Below are 16,236 nucleotides of genomic sequence, written 5' to 3' on the forward strand. Positions count from 1 at the left end.
AAACTAGCAAGTAAGTTTTGGAAGATCTCTAAAAGACTTGGCAGAGGTTGTGTACTGGCTCTGGCTACAAGATGAAAGCAAAATAGGAACACTTCTGGCAAAGCCACCAACAGCATAATCCTCAGTGAGAGCAAATATCCCATTGGTCCTACTAGAAAAATTAACAACAGAGACATTGTCTATCCATGAAAAGAAGAGCAGAGAGCCACACGGCTGCTTGCAGTTGGCTGAACCTTGGACTGGAAGGGCTAACTCCAAATTCAGTTTTACTGTACTCTTTGAAAGTGGCATCCATGGTAAGAGATCACCTCTTCCTCTTTCCAAGTGTCTGCTGAAGAGAGATGCAGAGGAGGGAAGGAAGGAGGGAAGGAGGGAAGGAGGGAAGGAGGGAAGGAGGGAAGGAAGGAAGGAAGGAAGGAAGGGCAAAAATTAATACTAGCACACAGTCCTGTTTTTATGAGAGAACTTCTGATTTATCTATCTGTCTGCTTGTTAACCAAAAGGCTCTGCACATAAGCCAAATAAATATAGTATGTTATGAAACAGATCAGTTGCAGAAAGATGGAAGTATCAATTAGTTAAGAAAATACATATGGAAATACAGAGGAGGAAAATGTGGGAAATAGAATCTATATAATCTCATGTATACTTAGTTAGAATAACCTAATAGAAAAATGAGAAACAGAGAAAAAGTATTTTAAAAAGAAGGGTTGAATTTTTAGAACGGCTCAAGTGGCACAAGCTACAGCAATTTTTATTTTCCTAAAGCACAGTAACACTTTTTTGGAGTCCCACCTGAAGAAACCTAAATTTCCTTTAGCAGTCTAGTAGTGACATTTACATCTGACTCCAAGATACTGAAATTTCACAGCTTTAAGCATAAGATTATTTTATTGGGTTAAACCATATACATAGACTGTCCTGGTTTCAGCTAGGACAGAGTTAATTTTCTTCCTAGTAGCTGGTATAGTGCTGTGTTTTGGATTTAGTAGGAAAATAATGTTGATAACACACTGATGTTTTCAGTTGTTGCTAAGTAGTGTTTATACTAAGTCAAGGATTTTTCAGCTTCTCATGCTGCCCTGCCAGCGAGGAGGCTGGAGGGGCACAAGAAGCTGGGAGGGGACACCGCCAGGACAGCTGACCCAAACTGGCCAAAGAGCTATTCCATACCATATGACGTCATGCCCAGTATATAAACTGGGGAGAGTTAACTGGGAGGGTGGATCGTGGCTCGAGAGCTAACTGGGCATCGGTCAGCGGGTGGTGAGCAATTGCATTGTGCATTGTGCATCACTGGTGTTTTTTTTTCTTTTGTTGTTGTTTGTTTTTTTTTTCCCTTCCTCCCCCTCCTTTTTGTTATATTCCTTTTCATTACTATTATTATTGTATTTCATTATTACTATTGTTAGTATTATATTTTACTTTAGTTATTAAACTGTTCTTATCTCAACCCACGAGTTTTACTTTTTTTTTCCCTCTTTCCTCCTCCTCACCCCACTGGGAGGGGGAAGGGGGAAGCGGCTGCGTGGTGCTGAGTTGCTGGCTGGGGTTAAACCATGACATAGACTTAGAAACTTGAATTTAGATATCCTTTTTAGAAGAATGACTGTTTGAAACAATTTTTTCTATATTTTGTACTTATTTCCACACATTTGACATCTTAATATATGTTTTTGTCTTTGGTTTCTTTGGTAGATTCAGTCAGAAAGCTTAAAAAAAAACCAAAACGAACTTCTTCCAGAAAAAACTTTCTTCCAGGAAGTTAAAAAACAACAAAAAGAGACACCGAAAACAATACTCACCACCAACCAAAAAACCCCAAGGAAACAAAAGAATTAAAATAGGAAGAGGAAAAAGACAAAGCTACAAAAGTAAGAAGATACTACTTTGACAATCTTTATTCTTTAATATGATATCTTGATTATTAAGGGACTCAGAGAGTAATAAAGAAAGTGGTACTTACTAGTCATTGGCTGTCTTTAGCTATACGTCTTCAGAAGAAGTCTGTCTCTTTGTCAGAGCTCTGGCTGAGATATTTAAACTAAGGGACTACTAAAGAGATGTCAAATTATGTGAAAAGACAGCTTAAGATACACAGGGCTGGCATCTATGTTTTATTTCCAAAAATACTGCATCAGTAAAGAAAGAGAAATAGGTATCATTCACAGGGAACATACAAGGAAAGGTAGGTGCATTTTGTGTTTCCTAGCTCCTCAAAGTCACGCTCATACCTTCTGAAGATGGAAGAGAGTGTGTTTAGCTGTGGAACAAGCTACTTTAAAGATCCTACACAGGCTTCAAGAAACTGTACTTGGCATTGGAACATGTGCTGAAGTCTGCACTACAATTTGTAAAATTTTGTAAGAAAAAGGAACAAGTATTCATTAATAGCTACTACTCACAGAATAAATACAACCCTGAAACTTGCTTTTGAAATCACATTGCACAGCTTTATGTAAGGCAGAAGAGGTAAGGCATCAATAGACTACTCTGATCCTCAATTGGAATATTTTTAAATAAGCTAAAATAATGGAAGAGTTTTTTTCTTTTTCTGATGTATAAAGACACAACAAATAGAAGGAAGGTAAGTTCAGAAAATACAAAGTTGAAAAGGACCTTCTGAGAGAAATACATGCCTTGTGATGAACAACTATGTGCACCCTCCTAAAAGTATTTAATATGACATTTAAGGAAGTGGCCTGTTTGAGTGGGTTTCTCAGCCACCATTTAAAATTGAAGGTAGGAAAAAATTCCACTAACCATGGAGCATCCAGTACTAATCAGAGTTGCCCAAAGAGTAGGTGTGTGGAAGACTGTACATGGTTGGTCTGGAAAGTTTGGTCTGGATGACTTGAAGGCTGAACACAGTGACAACTTCTGCCCCCAATTATTTCACATGGATTTCAATATGAAGGGAAGGAAAGGAATCCTCCCTCTCTCAAGTAGAGCAATACCTTCAAAAGAAATTTGCTTTCTAGTTCAGAACATAATCCTCCCCCTTCCTTGTGGTGTTTTGGTTTTAAAATACCACTGATACTTTGAGAACATAGCAGACAGACCTTTTGGAGGAATAAATTATTTAAGGAATAAATTTCTGCCTTTCCAGAAATCTCTGACAACTGGGCACAAGTTTAATCAAATCATCACAGATGCCGATTTTGAAAAACTGAGTTCTAAAATACTTTTTTGTTAAAATTCTGAGTTTTCTGACCTGCTACTGAGCTGGTCAGAACTGAGAATTTTATAAAATGTGTAACAGCTGTTAGATTTTTAGAAAATACCACTATGTGCATTATTATTTTTTTCCAACCAGTACTTTTGGACAGCAAATAAAAAGAATTGATGAGGAGTGATCCAAATCACAGAGAACTTAGTATTACATGAATCTGACCTGCAGATTTGTATGTAGATGAAGTGGTACTGTTCAGAATTGCAGGGATGCATCAGACAGGAGATGTTCAAGGCTGACCTTGAATTTGAAAATCCATCTCGTCCTGGTTTTAGCTGGGATAGAGTTAATTTCTTTCCTGGTAGCTGGTACAGTGTTGTGTTTTGGATTTAGGATGAGAATAATGTTGATAACACTCTGATGTTTTAGTTGTTGCTGAGCAGTGCTTACACAGAGTCAAGGCCTTTTCTGCTTCTCACCCCACCCCACCAGCGAGGAGGCTGGGGATGCACAAGAAGTTGGGAGGGGACACAGCCGGGACAGCTGACCCCAACTGACCAAAGGGATATTCCATACCATATGATGTCATGCTCAGCAATATAAAGCTGGGGGAAGAAGGAGGAAGGGGGGGACGTTTGGAGTGATGGCATTTGTCTTCCCAAGTAACTGTTATGCGTGATGGAGCCCTGCTTTCCTGGAGATGGCTGAACACCTGCCTGCCGATGGGAAGTGGTGAATGAATTCCTTGTTTTGCTTTGCTTGTGTGCATGGCTTTTGCTTTCCCTATTAAACTGTCTTTATCTCAACCCACGAGTTTTCTCACTTTTACTCTTCTGATTCTCTCCCCCTTCCCACCAGGGGGGGAGTGAGCGAGCAGCTGTGTGGTGCTTAGTTGCTGGCTGGGGTTAAACCACGACAGTGTGGCTCTTCGGTGAGTGGAAGCAAACTTGTGCCTTGGGCTCTTGCTATTTCTAGCGCATGAGACTTAGAAGTGTCTGGCACATAACAAAAGCATTAGGTGTTTGTTTGAGTTCAACTCCATCAATATCTGTCTGGGGCTCAGAGTTAAAATGTGTTATCTTTACAGTAAGGATCAATTGAACTGATCCATTCATTACCCTGGAACATCATTAACACCTGCATTTAGGCAGAACATCCTGCTGTTTAACTAGCACCAGATGAGTCAGACTCAATTACAAAATTTTTTTTGTCATGAGCCACAAATACATTTAAGAACTATTTCAGTGCTACAAGGTGTTTCATGTTAGAGCTAATGTTTAGCACAATCCAATTATTTCACAGTAACAATATTCTCACTAGTGACACCACAACAGCAAAACAAAGGCTAAAGTTTGACTTAAATTTTAAATAGCTTTTTAATGGCCACACCTCACTAAAATACTTATGCTGAATATTGCCCATGCCTACCTTTATACATGTTAGAGTCATTAATATAAGCAATAGAGAACTTCAAAAAAATACAAAAGGGCATTACTGAATCATTTTAAAAAATACTTATTTGTAATTAAAGTTTTGTCAAAAACTATTGTGATCTTTTATAGCTGCAGATAATGAAAATACTCAAGAATTATTCTGCAATTTTACAGTACTGAAGTAGAAGATTAAAAATAATAATTTAATTCTTATTTATTTAGATTGTGGAAGTGTCCGTGTTTTCTTAAAGAGTACAATATGGTTAGTGTTAATTCTAAAAGCTTGACAATATCCCTTTGTTAGGTAAGCTACTGCAAGAAGTTTCTATGTACAGAACTTGTACTCAAAGGGAGAAAGCAGTAAGAATAAAAAAATTCAATAATCATTATAGTTATGTATGTAAAAATCTATAGCCATACAGTGAAAAAAATACTACAAAGCTATATCAACACAAAGGAGTAAAATTCTGTTACTGTATCAATTACTGCACTGCAGCACTTTTTTTTTTAAACTTTTTTTTAAGTAAAAAAAAACCCTTATCTTGGTACGTGCTGTTGCCAATAATGTGGTTCATGTTGGTAAACCCGCGACTGCTACTCAGAGACTGAGTACTGCACAGATTACAGCTGCAGCCTCAGGCTTTCTATTTCATATCTCTGAAAATCATCAGCCCATGTTATACACAGCTAACAGGAATTTGTTTCCCAAAAATGAACTCTGCTACCTTTTTCTTTCACAGCAAGTAATCTGAATGTTTGTGATAGGCAAAACAAAACTAGATATTACTCTGGGTAGTACAGAAGGGGAAAATTAAACTCAACTAGTGAGAATCTTATTCAATTTATTCAATAATCTATAATTAATTTTATAAGTCTATAATATATTATAGCAAACAGATCCCATCAAGGAGCATGTATGCCCTTTGGCATATTACACAATATAGTAATGGTCCAAATCCTCTCAACTAAGACAACTTTAGACTTCAGGTTTCTATTTTTTAATTATAATTTCTTTCCAATAATTTTATTCTAATAAATACCAAATAAATTGAAATAAAAAACCCTCTTTGCTATTGGGAAAGCCACATGACCAGGAAACAATTTGTTTATGAACAAGGAAATATTTGTATTACCTATTAAAAATAAGATTCTTTAATATAAATAGCATCAGAAATGGCTAACAGACTAGTGACAACTTCATTTTAGACTGCATCTGTATGAAATTCTTGGTTTTAATCATTCAGGAATTTCCTTGTGAAGTATTTTCAACTCTTTCTATTAGTAACATGTGACATGTCATACAACCCCCTCTATTCTCAAAGTATGAAACTCCCACTATAAAAGCTGCTCCTGGCCCTGAGAAATACAGTATTTCATCATTTGCTACAAAAATGTCCTGCTTCCAGAGCTGCAGGGGTGACTTCTGCTTTTTCTACTTCTCCCTACTTTAACGATATCTATCTTAGCACGAGATGTGGCTTTTTGTACAGTGAAGAAAACACCATGAACAGTGAAAACAAAAAGGTGAGAAAATATTTCTGTTTAGAAAAATTCCAGTGGTGAAACAGCAAAAAGGCATTTCCCATGGGAACAATTACTAACTAGATTCTGAGGAGTTATTAATCAATTCAGTTTAATGTTTTTTCTGTACATGAGAATATTTTGGAATACTGTTACTATTCCTCACAAATCGAATAATGCATTAGAATTCTGCAAGCTAGTTTCATAAAAACAGCCTCCTACCATAAATTGAATTCATAAAAGAAAATAAACATAAGAGAAAGATTTACTTATTGAGGAACACCTGTTTTAGATAAACACATTTGAAAACACAGCAGGGTTTAATACTCCCCTAAAAAGTTTAGTTGGTTTAGATTTTTTCTGTTTGCAAAACTGCTGCTTTTGTTACTCTAGAAAGGTGAACTGCTTATGAAAGGCTTGTGGCAACGTAGTCAAAACAAATGCTTCTGAAAGCTTTCAATAGCATTTTTTCAATTTACAAAATGTGAAAACATCTTTCAATTAGTAAAAAAAATAGGCTAATATACAAACATTTTTTTTTTAAAATTCATTTGTGAAGGAATGTAGCGTAATTACCCAGATTCATACCCATTCACGCCTCAGATACTGGTAGCTATCTCCTTTTGACACAAACTTCTCTATATTAACCCAGAGAAATGCATACATGGCCAGTTAGCCCAAGCAGAATAGTCATTCAGCTTTCCCCAAATTTTAACTATCATAAATTATCATTTGGACAGCATTAGAAAGAAATTGAAGTATACAAGGAATAAACTATAGTTTCTTTTTATATCAAAATGTACTCCTGAAAATGTGTTTGACACAGTGCTAAATCATACAGTTAATACTAAATATTGCAGGATACAATAAAACCCTGGAGTTAACTTGTGTTTACACCCTTTAAGGGATAAAAATAAAGAGATACCAATTATTCAGAAGTCAGCCTATACAAACTGTATAAACAATATTTTATGTCTTGTTTTGAAAACCACTAATATAGTAAATTTTACATAAAAGACTGCAAAATAATATAAATGGATTTAAACAGATCTTTACAATAAGAAATTCAAATGGAAACAGACAAGTAACAAAGAGAAGTAAAAAAATTTATTGCAGTATTTGTTCCACCAGATTTGCTGGGGATCCCTTTTCTTGTATTATTTCAGGGTGACCTAATACATCAAAATCTACATTTACAAAAACTCCTCCTGCAGATAGGTCATAGATACTGCATGCTTTTTTCTTTTTTTTTTTTTTTTTTTCTTTCCTTCAACAGAATAAATTATATATCCAGGAGATTCTGCCATTTTACAGCCTGGAAAAACAATGCTTCCCTGGAAACTGGGCTAAGCTAAAGAAAGCCATCCGCTGCTAGGTTAAACTCCAAGAACACTTTATTAAGAACATTAACAGACTAATTTCCAACATTCACTTGTTTATTTTTTTAAACAGAAAGTTTTTTTTCAAGATATAAACAATTTTTTGTTAAACTATAATACAGTGGGAGTAAAAATGAACTGAGAAGTTTCTGCTGCACAACAGCGAAGGAAGCTCCCACATAAATGTTTACCAAACATTTCCTTCTTTTTTCCTGCGTCCCAGGTTCCATTCTTACTCTTCATTTAACTGATTTTTTTTTTTTTGCCAGAAAGTTGATATTTCAAGTTTTTCTGTTATTTCAATTCCTGTAAATTTGGCTGCATGTACAAATTCATTAGCTGGAAGTTCCATCCTTGGCAGCATACAGCGATCGTAAAGTCTGAACAACTTTATTAGTCAGCTTATTAGCACTCGTTAGAGCAATTTTTTTGTAAATAATGTCTGACTCTTTAATAGTGTCTACCCAAGGCACCAGTTTGCGGCCATCACGGCGCTTAGCCTCAGTCCAGGAGCCACTGTAGGAGCCTGCCATCCACTGAACACTGAAGCCATTGCTGGTTTTCTGTACTACTCTTGCAATTTGTGGTCGGTCTTTGTACTTTGGACAGCAAATAGCGATGACATCCATGACATCAACACTTTCATTCATCTGTGCTGCCAACTCCGTAGAGTCTGAATTTCGTTTTGACCTTCTCAATGACTAAAACATTGGGGGGGAAAAAAGACCAAGTGTTACACAAAAGAACTTTAGTGAAATTATTGCTTTTATTGCTTTTAATCCCTTGACGCCGGGAGTTGGGATTTCCCAGCACACATTCCATTGCCGGCAATGAGACGCACCGCGACCGCCAGCGCCAAGGGGTTAACATATCCTTGTAAAACCACATACTCTTAATTTGTACCCGTGTCTTTATCTCTTATTGATATATAAAATTATATATACACACGAATCATAAAGCTACATAAAAACTTGGCAACAATAAAAAGGATAACACACAGTACATTCCAAAGGAAAATTAATAAATTTTTATACGGGATAAATCTCATTTTCTAGTTTGTTTTTTTTTTATTGTCTTTTCTGTTAAACTTTCTACAAAAGTTGTATAAACGGTTAAGTAGAGAATCTCTATCTACAAAATGCTTTCTTTCATGTGGATTACATTACTTGGTGTACATTTCATATAATAGACTGACATTTATAAGCACATAAAAATAATTTTACGTAATACGCTGCGAAATACGTTGACTCCTCCTCCGCCTCACCCCTGAAGTGCCTCCTCCTCTATCCTCCCCATCACTTTCATCGTCCTCTGTCTCAGCTGCATTGTTTTTAGGGCTGCCTCCTCCAAGCAGCGAGGTAATTGCTTTGTTCCGAGCATTTGTGCTAGCTGACACCTCTCCATCTTCTTCCTCTTCATCAGGATCCAAATGTTCCATAAGGAGCTTGAACTATTAAAAAAACCCAAACCAACAGATCAGTCCACATTCTAACTTTAAAAATAGACATTCATATCACACTACATTAAATAAAAAACAAATGAAAAGATAAAGAAACAGGGTAAAACAAATGGCAGACAACTTCAACAGCTTGTGTTTTGTTCTACAAACTTTTTACTTTCATTTTCTAGTAGATATGTAAAAGCTTTCTTCCTGTGCTTCCAAAATTGCAAGTTTTCTCTAGTTAATATTTTAAAGAATTGGGGGGGAGGTAAATACACTAGATCTAGTCTCTGTTCCTATGATGGAAACAGTCAGGGATAAAGTGAACAAGTTATATGGTAGAGGTATACAAGATGGATATCAGAAATTAGAAAATACTCTGTAAAGATGAATATCCTTTAGTTGAAATTAATTTTTATTGTGTTTAAATTTATTAGAAGACTTTGAAAGATAATCCTGCTAAACATCCTGAAAGGAAATGGTGAGTTATCAGTATATCGCATAAGATTACCAGGAACTTAACATTTTGAAATGTTCATCCAATACATCAGCATCTACTTTCAAGTTTATACTGTGTTACCTAGTTTGAAAGGATTTCAGATTTTCTGCAAAGCAACTGTACTTACATCTAAGTACTGTTTTACTATACTCCTCTTCACTTCTTCAGTGATCTTGGAATTAGCCATATCACTCCGCAGAAAATCCAGAGTTTGTTTTGGATGGAAATGAACTCCTGTCTTCCTGTTTATCGCTTTATCATAAACTTTTGCAGATTCAGACGGAGAATATTTCTGAATTTTACTGTTTAAAGAAAACAAAAAGGAAGAGCTTTTAAGGAAAGTCCAAAGCAATTTCAAGGAAAAGCTTTTAAAATCTTCAATATAAGTAGTTATATTTTAATCATTCCGTATACAATAGACATCCTGGTAAGAAATGAAATCGTTGCTTTTTCTAAGCCAAAGTTTCATTACATTCAACCTATTACATTTATGTTTTTTCTCTTATACAAATCTATTGCTTAAACAATTATTAACAAGCAACTTTAAAAAAAAACCAAAACAAAACAACAAACTTCCAAACTTAATCCTTACAAAAACTCACTAGATAACAAGATGGCCTATTATCTAAATATCCTTACCTATCAGAGAATCCACAGAGGTTCTTTAAATGCTGTTTCAGCATCAAAAGTAATAATATGCCTTGGGAGACATTTGCAAATTCAATTAAAGGAGCTGAATTTTCTGGTAAACATTTCATCACAGCATTTATATCATTTTCGTCATCAGAATCTGAATCACAGTCTACTCGTTTCCGTAACCTCCGAGGCTTAGAAGCTTCCTCCTCACTTTCGCTCTCACTACCACTGTTACTGTCACTCTCAGTCTCCTCGTCTGATGAAGGCTTTCTTTCCTTTTTTTTGTCTTTCACCATAGACTGCGAGACAGAGAAGTTAACACACATTCCAAAATTAGGGTAAGTAGCATCATGTACGTTTCTAAAAAAATCTTTCCAAAATCATTATTGGCTTAAATTAGGAATAATTCCTTGAACAATGTTATTAATTCATAACTTGATATTCAAAGATTAAAATTATTTATGGCAAAAAAATGCTGAATTATAACCCAAGACCCCTGAAAAATTGATCCAAAGTCCACATTTTTTTGCAAGGTGGTTACAGAAGGAACTGAAGCAATAAGTACTCCACTGGGATGTTATTCTTAAAAAGACTGCTCAAGTTTGTTAGCAGAGACAGTAAAACGCAGTAGAAGGCCAAATACAATAAATCAGGAAGAAAATTCCATTTTTGTTTCACCTGAATATAATGTTAAATATATTTCCATATGTACTTTGGTACAGACTAGTCCAAGCTGGTTTTAATCCTTGTCTCTGTTAAAATTCTATGACACTAATTACACTGCTGACCACAGAAATCCCCAAGTCATCGTATACAGTATTACTAATAATCAGTTCTACTACTTGTAGAGCTATAGAATTTCACACTTGCATTATTACTGCACATAGTATGATTTTTCATAACACAGAACTTAAGATGTCCCAAGTAGGATCTCATCCTCTATGTGCTGGTGCTACACACTGGTCCCCCATCTAAAGAATGTACTGTCTCTTTTTAGCAGATTAAAAATTGACTTTGGTAGGGTGAAAATTCAAAGCAGTGTACTTTCCAGGTATCAACTCTGACTTGTACTTACTAGTCAGATTGGAAATTCTAGAAATGGGTTTGTTTCCTGACAGTTTGGACCTTCTACTGTTAAAGTTGTCCAGGAAATGAAGACACTGAAGTCTTTAAGAAACAGAGGCCTTTTTCTTACAGGGTTGTGTATTGCCATAACAACAGATACTATACCATTATTGGAGTTCTTATATGCTACCTTAAGAAAAGACATATTGCGCACTCTTTTCTTGCAATAAACAATGTATTTAAAGTCTCCCAGGTGACACACGTGCAACTGCCATCAGCTACTTGACAACAAAAGAAACAGCAAACTGGATTTTATTATTAAAATTATACAAATAACCACAATAAACCAATATTTCATGATGATTCTGGGTTCATGTACTTCCCAGATGCATGCAATTAATATTAATTCCAATTAATTCAGCAATATTAGGGAATGATATAGATTTAATATTAAGATCTCAAAATTTGTCATTCTTTTTTAATAACATAAGCAGCAATGTAAGGAAAGTTTTTAACTAGTGTCTACCAGATGCAGGCCAGAACAGAAAGGGTGGTTTGTTTTTTAACTACCGGTTACAAAGTAACACTACTGGTCCATATCATAATAATGGTACTGTATTCACTGAAATATTGACCAAATTATAGAGAAGCTTATGTTGCCACCATAATAAATATACTAAAATATAAATGCACATACCTCTTTAAATGACTGTAGTAGGTTGCTACCAGAAACTGATAGTGTAATGTCTATATGATGCATTATAAACAGTGGCTCTTCCTGTGTTTGATAAGGAAAACAGGCTAGATTGTCTGCTATGTACAAGAGCATATTCACCTCTGTTTTCTGGAAGTTAAAAAAAAAAGTACATGTAAATATACATACAAATATCTTAGATTTATACACTTATCCTGTGTTCCTAACAGTCTAGAGCAAAAACATGATCACAAATTTTATTCTACATACCCCTCAAACCCACTCTAAAAAACACGTATATATGCAAAATTTAGTCATACCTGAAGATATATTATTTCTGATCAATTCAAACTGAGTACAGAAAGGTACAGAATGATGCAAAAGTAACAAATGCATTCTATTATATAGGTAAATACCTTACATTACAAAGCAAAACAAAGTACCTTAGGGAAATGAAGTTATCAATTATGTCATAAAAATACATTGTAAAAGGAGAATTTTAGCTTGTAATGCTGTATTTTTTTTTCTTTTTAAGTGAAGGAAATGTGATGCTTACTGCAGTATCATCAAAGAGGTTGAGTAAAGAAATTAGAAATGCTCGTCTGTGTTGACGATTCCCTCGGATCATGGAGTATAGGTGTGAACACAATGCATTGGATGATTCATCGTGTCTAAAACCTCTTACAGGATCCTTTGGGCAGGTATTGATTGCCTGTTGTACCTGGTAAGACATCTTCATACCAGCCACTGCTTTCATCTGAAATGGAAAAGTATTTATTTTTATTTAAACCATTGCTTTCAAGCAGTAAAACTGAAAGTGGAAAATTAAACAAATGCCTGTCAACAGAAACTGCTAGCTCATTTTTTAGCTTATTTCCTTTTAAGTGGATGCTCATGTGAAGTTTAACTTTCAAACATGCACGGAGGTGCACTACTACCTTTTGAGTTGGCAAACAGATTAAAACAGAATTTGTGGCAGAGATCAAAATGTCTTGTGAACTGCTTTCACCATAAATTCTATGTTAGAAACATACAGCTAATCTGTTTACCCACTGCAGCCAGGTATTCCAATTTAAACAATTTTCAAGAATACTGAAATGTTTTCATACATGAACAGAATATTTTACCAAATGTGTATGCTTGATGTCACTTGTAGTGAAACCAACAACTGAGTCCATATTAGTACAATAGGACTGACAAACAGAAAATGAGTTTTTTTTGCATATATTCTGTAATTTCCAGCTGATTTTACTTACTTCAAGGCTCCTGCTCTAGTTTCAGAACAAACAATCTCTAGCTAGGCTGCATATCCAACTCTCCTCATACCACCTCTGCTTCTGTTCAGCGTAGTTGTCTCTTCATCTATACATTGTCTTAAATTCCAGCTGCCTACATAGCAAATTTCATCTGCTAGCCTTCACCTACTGGATTAGGTATCTGTTTGAATGCCATGAACAGTGCAATGCTCCAATTTCAGTGGAATACAATCAGATTTGGGAAGTCCCACAATGTAGTACACACACTGAACCAAGACTGGGGCCTTCTGAAATAAGGAGAGGGTGCTGCAGCTCAATTTCAGATCTTAAGCAGAACTAATGGCACTATGCCACAACTCCACAAGTCTTCACTTAGCCCTCAGATTTTCCTTTCAGCAAGATCCCTCAGTTCTTAACACCTTCCTATGCTCCTTCTGCTTAGATTACAATTTATAAAGCCTTGATGCCTTAACATTCTAATACGTATACACTAAGGACCTCTACTTTTACAAGGTGTTCTCTTCCCTAGTCTACTGACACAGGAAAATCATTGCTAAACATTATGAAACAGCTGTCCTTACCTCTTATCAAATAAATGCTCTTACGTACTATTCAGTGGGGAAAACACTACTGTGAATTATAAATTAAAGGAATTTTTAGACTGAAAGAGATGCTTCAAATTATTATATCCTTTCTATTTCTAAGAACAGAAATCTCCAAACAGGGGAAAGAGTCAGGATCTTCTTTACAACTGCTTATAGTTATTGTTTATTTGTTACTTTATATTCTTTTTCTGCAGCTCAGGCCTATTCAAGTATTAAGTCACCAGAGAACATAACAGTATTTTGTAAAATGATAAATTAGAATTACTTACGTGAATGAACCCAGCATATTTTTTGTCTATTTCCACCAACTGCTGGTCAGCTTTGTTTCGCATAGAGGGCTCTGGATCTGTGCCCATAGCAATTAAGTATGGCACACACTTGAAAAACAAATGAAATGATTATTCAGAGTCATTGTACTTCCTCTTTCTCACTCCTTGTTCTTCTATTACACTGTTGTTGTTGTTATATTCTGACTACTGCAGAAACTAGAATAGGAAGCTCTATGCAACTTACTACCTGACTACTTTTTGCAAGCAAATAGTACAAAATACACAAGAGACCAGCATTATAAACGATAGAAGTTGTGTGAGGTTTCAGGTAGTATTTCCATTTCTCTCAAACTCTAAAGTCAATTTACACTACAAAAAAATGCCATTAAAAAAAAAAAGAAAACATCACTTATGACTGAACACGCACAATGGCTGTGGTATAAACAAATAATTACAAAAATATTATGTAAGCAAAGAATAATGGAGATGATAACTGAAGTTCTGACATTGACTCTGGAATTCCATAGTGTTTGGAGGACATGGGGATTGAGGTGGAGGCAAGCTGACACAGTTTTCAGGATAAAGAATCAAATAAAGAAAACAGCTTGGCATACACCTGAAATTTATAAGTATAACAGAAATATGCTCCAATGTACATTTGTAAGTGCTCTTTAGGCACTGGCTGGGCTTTTACATCTTGATCCAAAGACAAGAAAATACAGCATTTGGAATCTCACTGGCTAAACAACATAAAACACATTTCAAAATATGCTTTCTGTAAAGGCCCCTCGCTAAAATAAGAAATTACCGTAACATAGCTGGAAGAGAAAAACTAGAAATGTATCTAGAAAGCGTAAAAACCTATGAAAACCTGAATAACAAAAACCCCCATCGTAAAAGCCTACCATACCTGAACAGGATGGATGAGACCCTGGTTTAACGTCAGTGCAATGACATTTAGAGCAAAGTGGCGTACACTGGACTGAGTATGAAAGAAAGCCTCAAGGACCTGTTTGAGATATAGCTGCATGATGGAACTACTCATCCCTGAGGAAATATCACCCATTTCTTTCAGGTCTTCCTGCTTTGCTACTTTTTTCCCTGTAAAAAGGACAAAAGCAGTAGCACACTCACCACAGTATAATCATTTACTTTGCCATTACTTGATGCGTACTGATCTTTAAGCTTTACAATACATACACATTTCAGCTGTCTTAGAATGGGTTTATGATCTCATGAAACATAGAACAGTCTGATGGCAAATATACTTCAAAAAACTAGAGAGATTACTTTAAAGTCTTGTTCCTCAATAAAGGTTTTAATTTTTAAAATTTCTTATTTTGTATCTGCAAATTAACCTTAGAGAAGATTTTGATAAAAAATATTACTACCATCATTACAGCAATTATGCATTCTGGATTGCTTTCAGGATTTATACATCTTGAAAGTAAATAATAAGCTACACTTCTCAATATACCTATGCACATAATGAATTTTTGAAAATTATTCTAAGATACTTTGTGTACAATATTATTGATTAGATAACAATCTTAAGTGACTCAGTTTATGTATATAGTAATTGTATGCAAGAAAGTTAGGTTTTGCATGCCTCATTACCACAGAAGAACTCAACACTTACAGTCTCTGTCTGCCTGCTGCATACGTGTATCCTCCTCCTGCAAGTAGGTCTGGAGGTTTTTTAACACCTGGATTTTTAAGTTTACTGAACAGTTCTTATCTGAAAGAATGCTGTTGTACAGAGTCTTCACTTCCTGTTCGAACATTAAACTTGGGTGTTGTATAAATGCAAATCCTAAGGGTGGAAGAAAAGAGGAAATATTCCACGTTATTATCTAGAAATTGTATTTCTGCTTTTTAAGTCTTTCTTCAAAATAGAGATATGAAATTTATCTCCTCCCAACAGCATAGCTTTTTCTAGTACAAACAGTATTGCTTTTTCATATGGACACCATTCTAAGCTTATAAGGATTTCTATTAGCCATGACAGTTCTATTAGCCATGAATCTATCTGATAGATAAAGATGGGGTGCTGACCCAGGGCAGTTGCACTAAGAAGAGTTATACAGGTCTGGAAGCACATCCAGTGTACTGGTCTGCATCTGAATGACTAGGAGGTCTCCCAAGAGCAAGGGAGGAACATTGCTAAAAATTACCCATTGTTTTTCTAATACATTTGGAGAAAAACATTCTGCTGAAACTGTGAAGAGTTATTCATATGGAGGCAGAACAAATGTGGAAAAATTGA

The 16,236-nt window shown here is 35.4% G+C and overlaps 1 protein-coding gene across 1 annotated transcript in view; it reads right to left on the reverse strand.

Annotated features, from left to right (window-relative positions):
• Window positions 1–7,390: 7,390 nt before the first annotated feature.
• The window catches only part of LOC127028947 (nipped-B-like protein), a 167,668-nt gene continuing 158,822 nt past the window's right edge, over window positions 7,391–16,236 (reverse strand). Inside the window, exons 39-47 of the mRNA XM_050914608.1 lie at window positions 15,610–15,783; window positions 14,881–15,071; window positions 13,971–14,078; window positions 12,397–12,597; window positions 11,844–11,990; window positions 10,085–10,380; window positions 9,573–9,747; window positions 8,770–8,955; window positions 7,391–8,206 (exon numbers count right to left, since the gene is read on the reverse strand). Coding sequence (XP_050770565.1) covers window positions 7,841–8,206; window positions 8,770–8,955; window positions 9,573–9,747; window positions 10,085–10,380; window positions 11,844–11,990; window positions 12,397–12,597; window positions 13,971–14,078; window positions 14,881–15,071; window positions 15,610–15,783 — 1,844 coding nt within the window. The 3' untranslated portion in view covers window positions 7,391–7,840. The remainder of the gene's footprint in view (window positions 8,207–8,769; window positions 8,956–9,572; window positions 9,748–10,084; window positions 10,381–11,843; window positions 11,991–12,396; window positions 12,598–13,970; window positions 14,079–14,880; window positions 15,072–15,609; window positions 15,784–16,236) is intronic.

This window comes from Gymnogyps californianus, unplaced genomic scaffold (assembly GCF_018139145.2).
Source record: "Gymnogyps californianus isolate 813 unplaced genomic scaffold, ASM1813914v2 HiC_scaffold_50, whole genome shotgun sequence".
In the NCBI taxonomy this organism is placed as follows: Eukaryota; Metazoa; Chordata; class Aves; order Accipitriformes; family Cathartidae; genus Gymnogyps; species Gymnogyps californianus.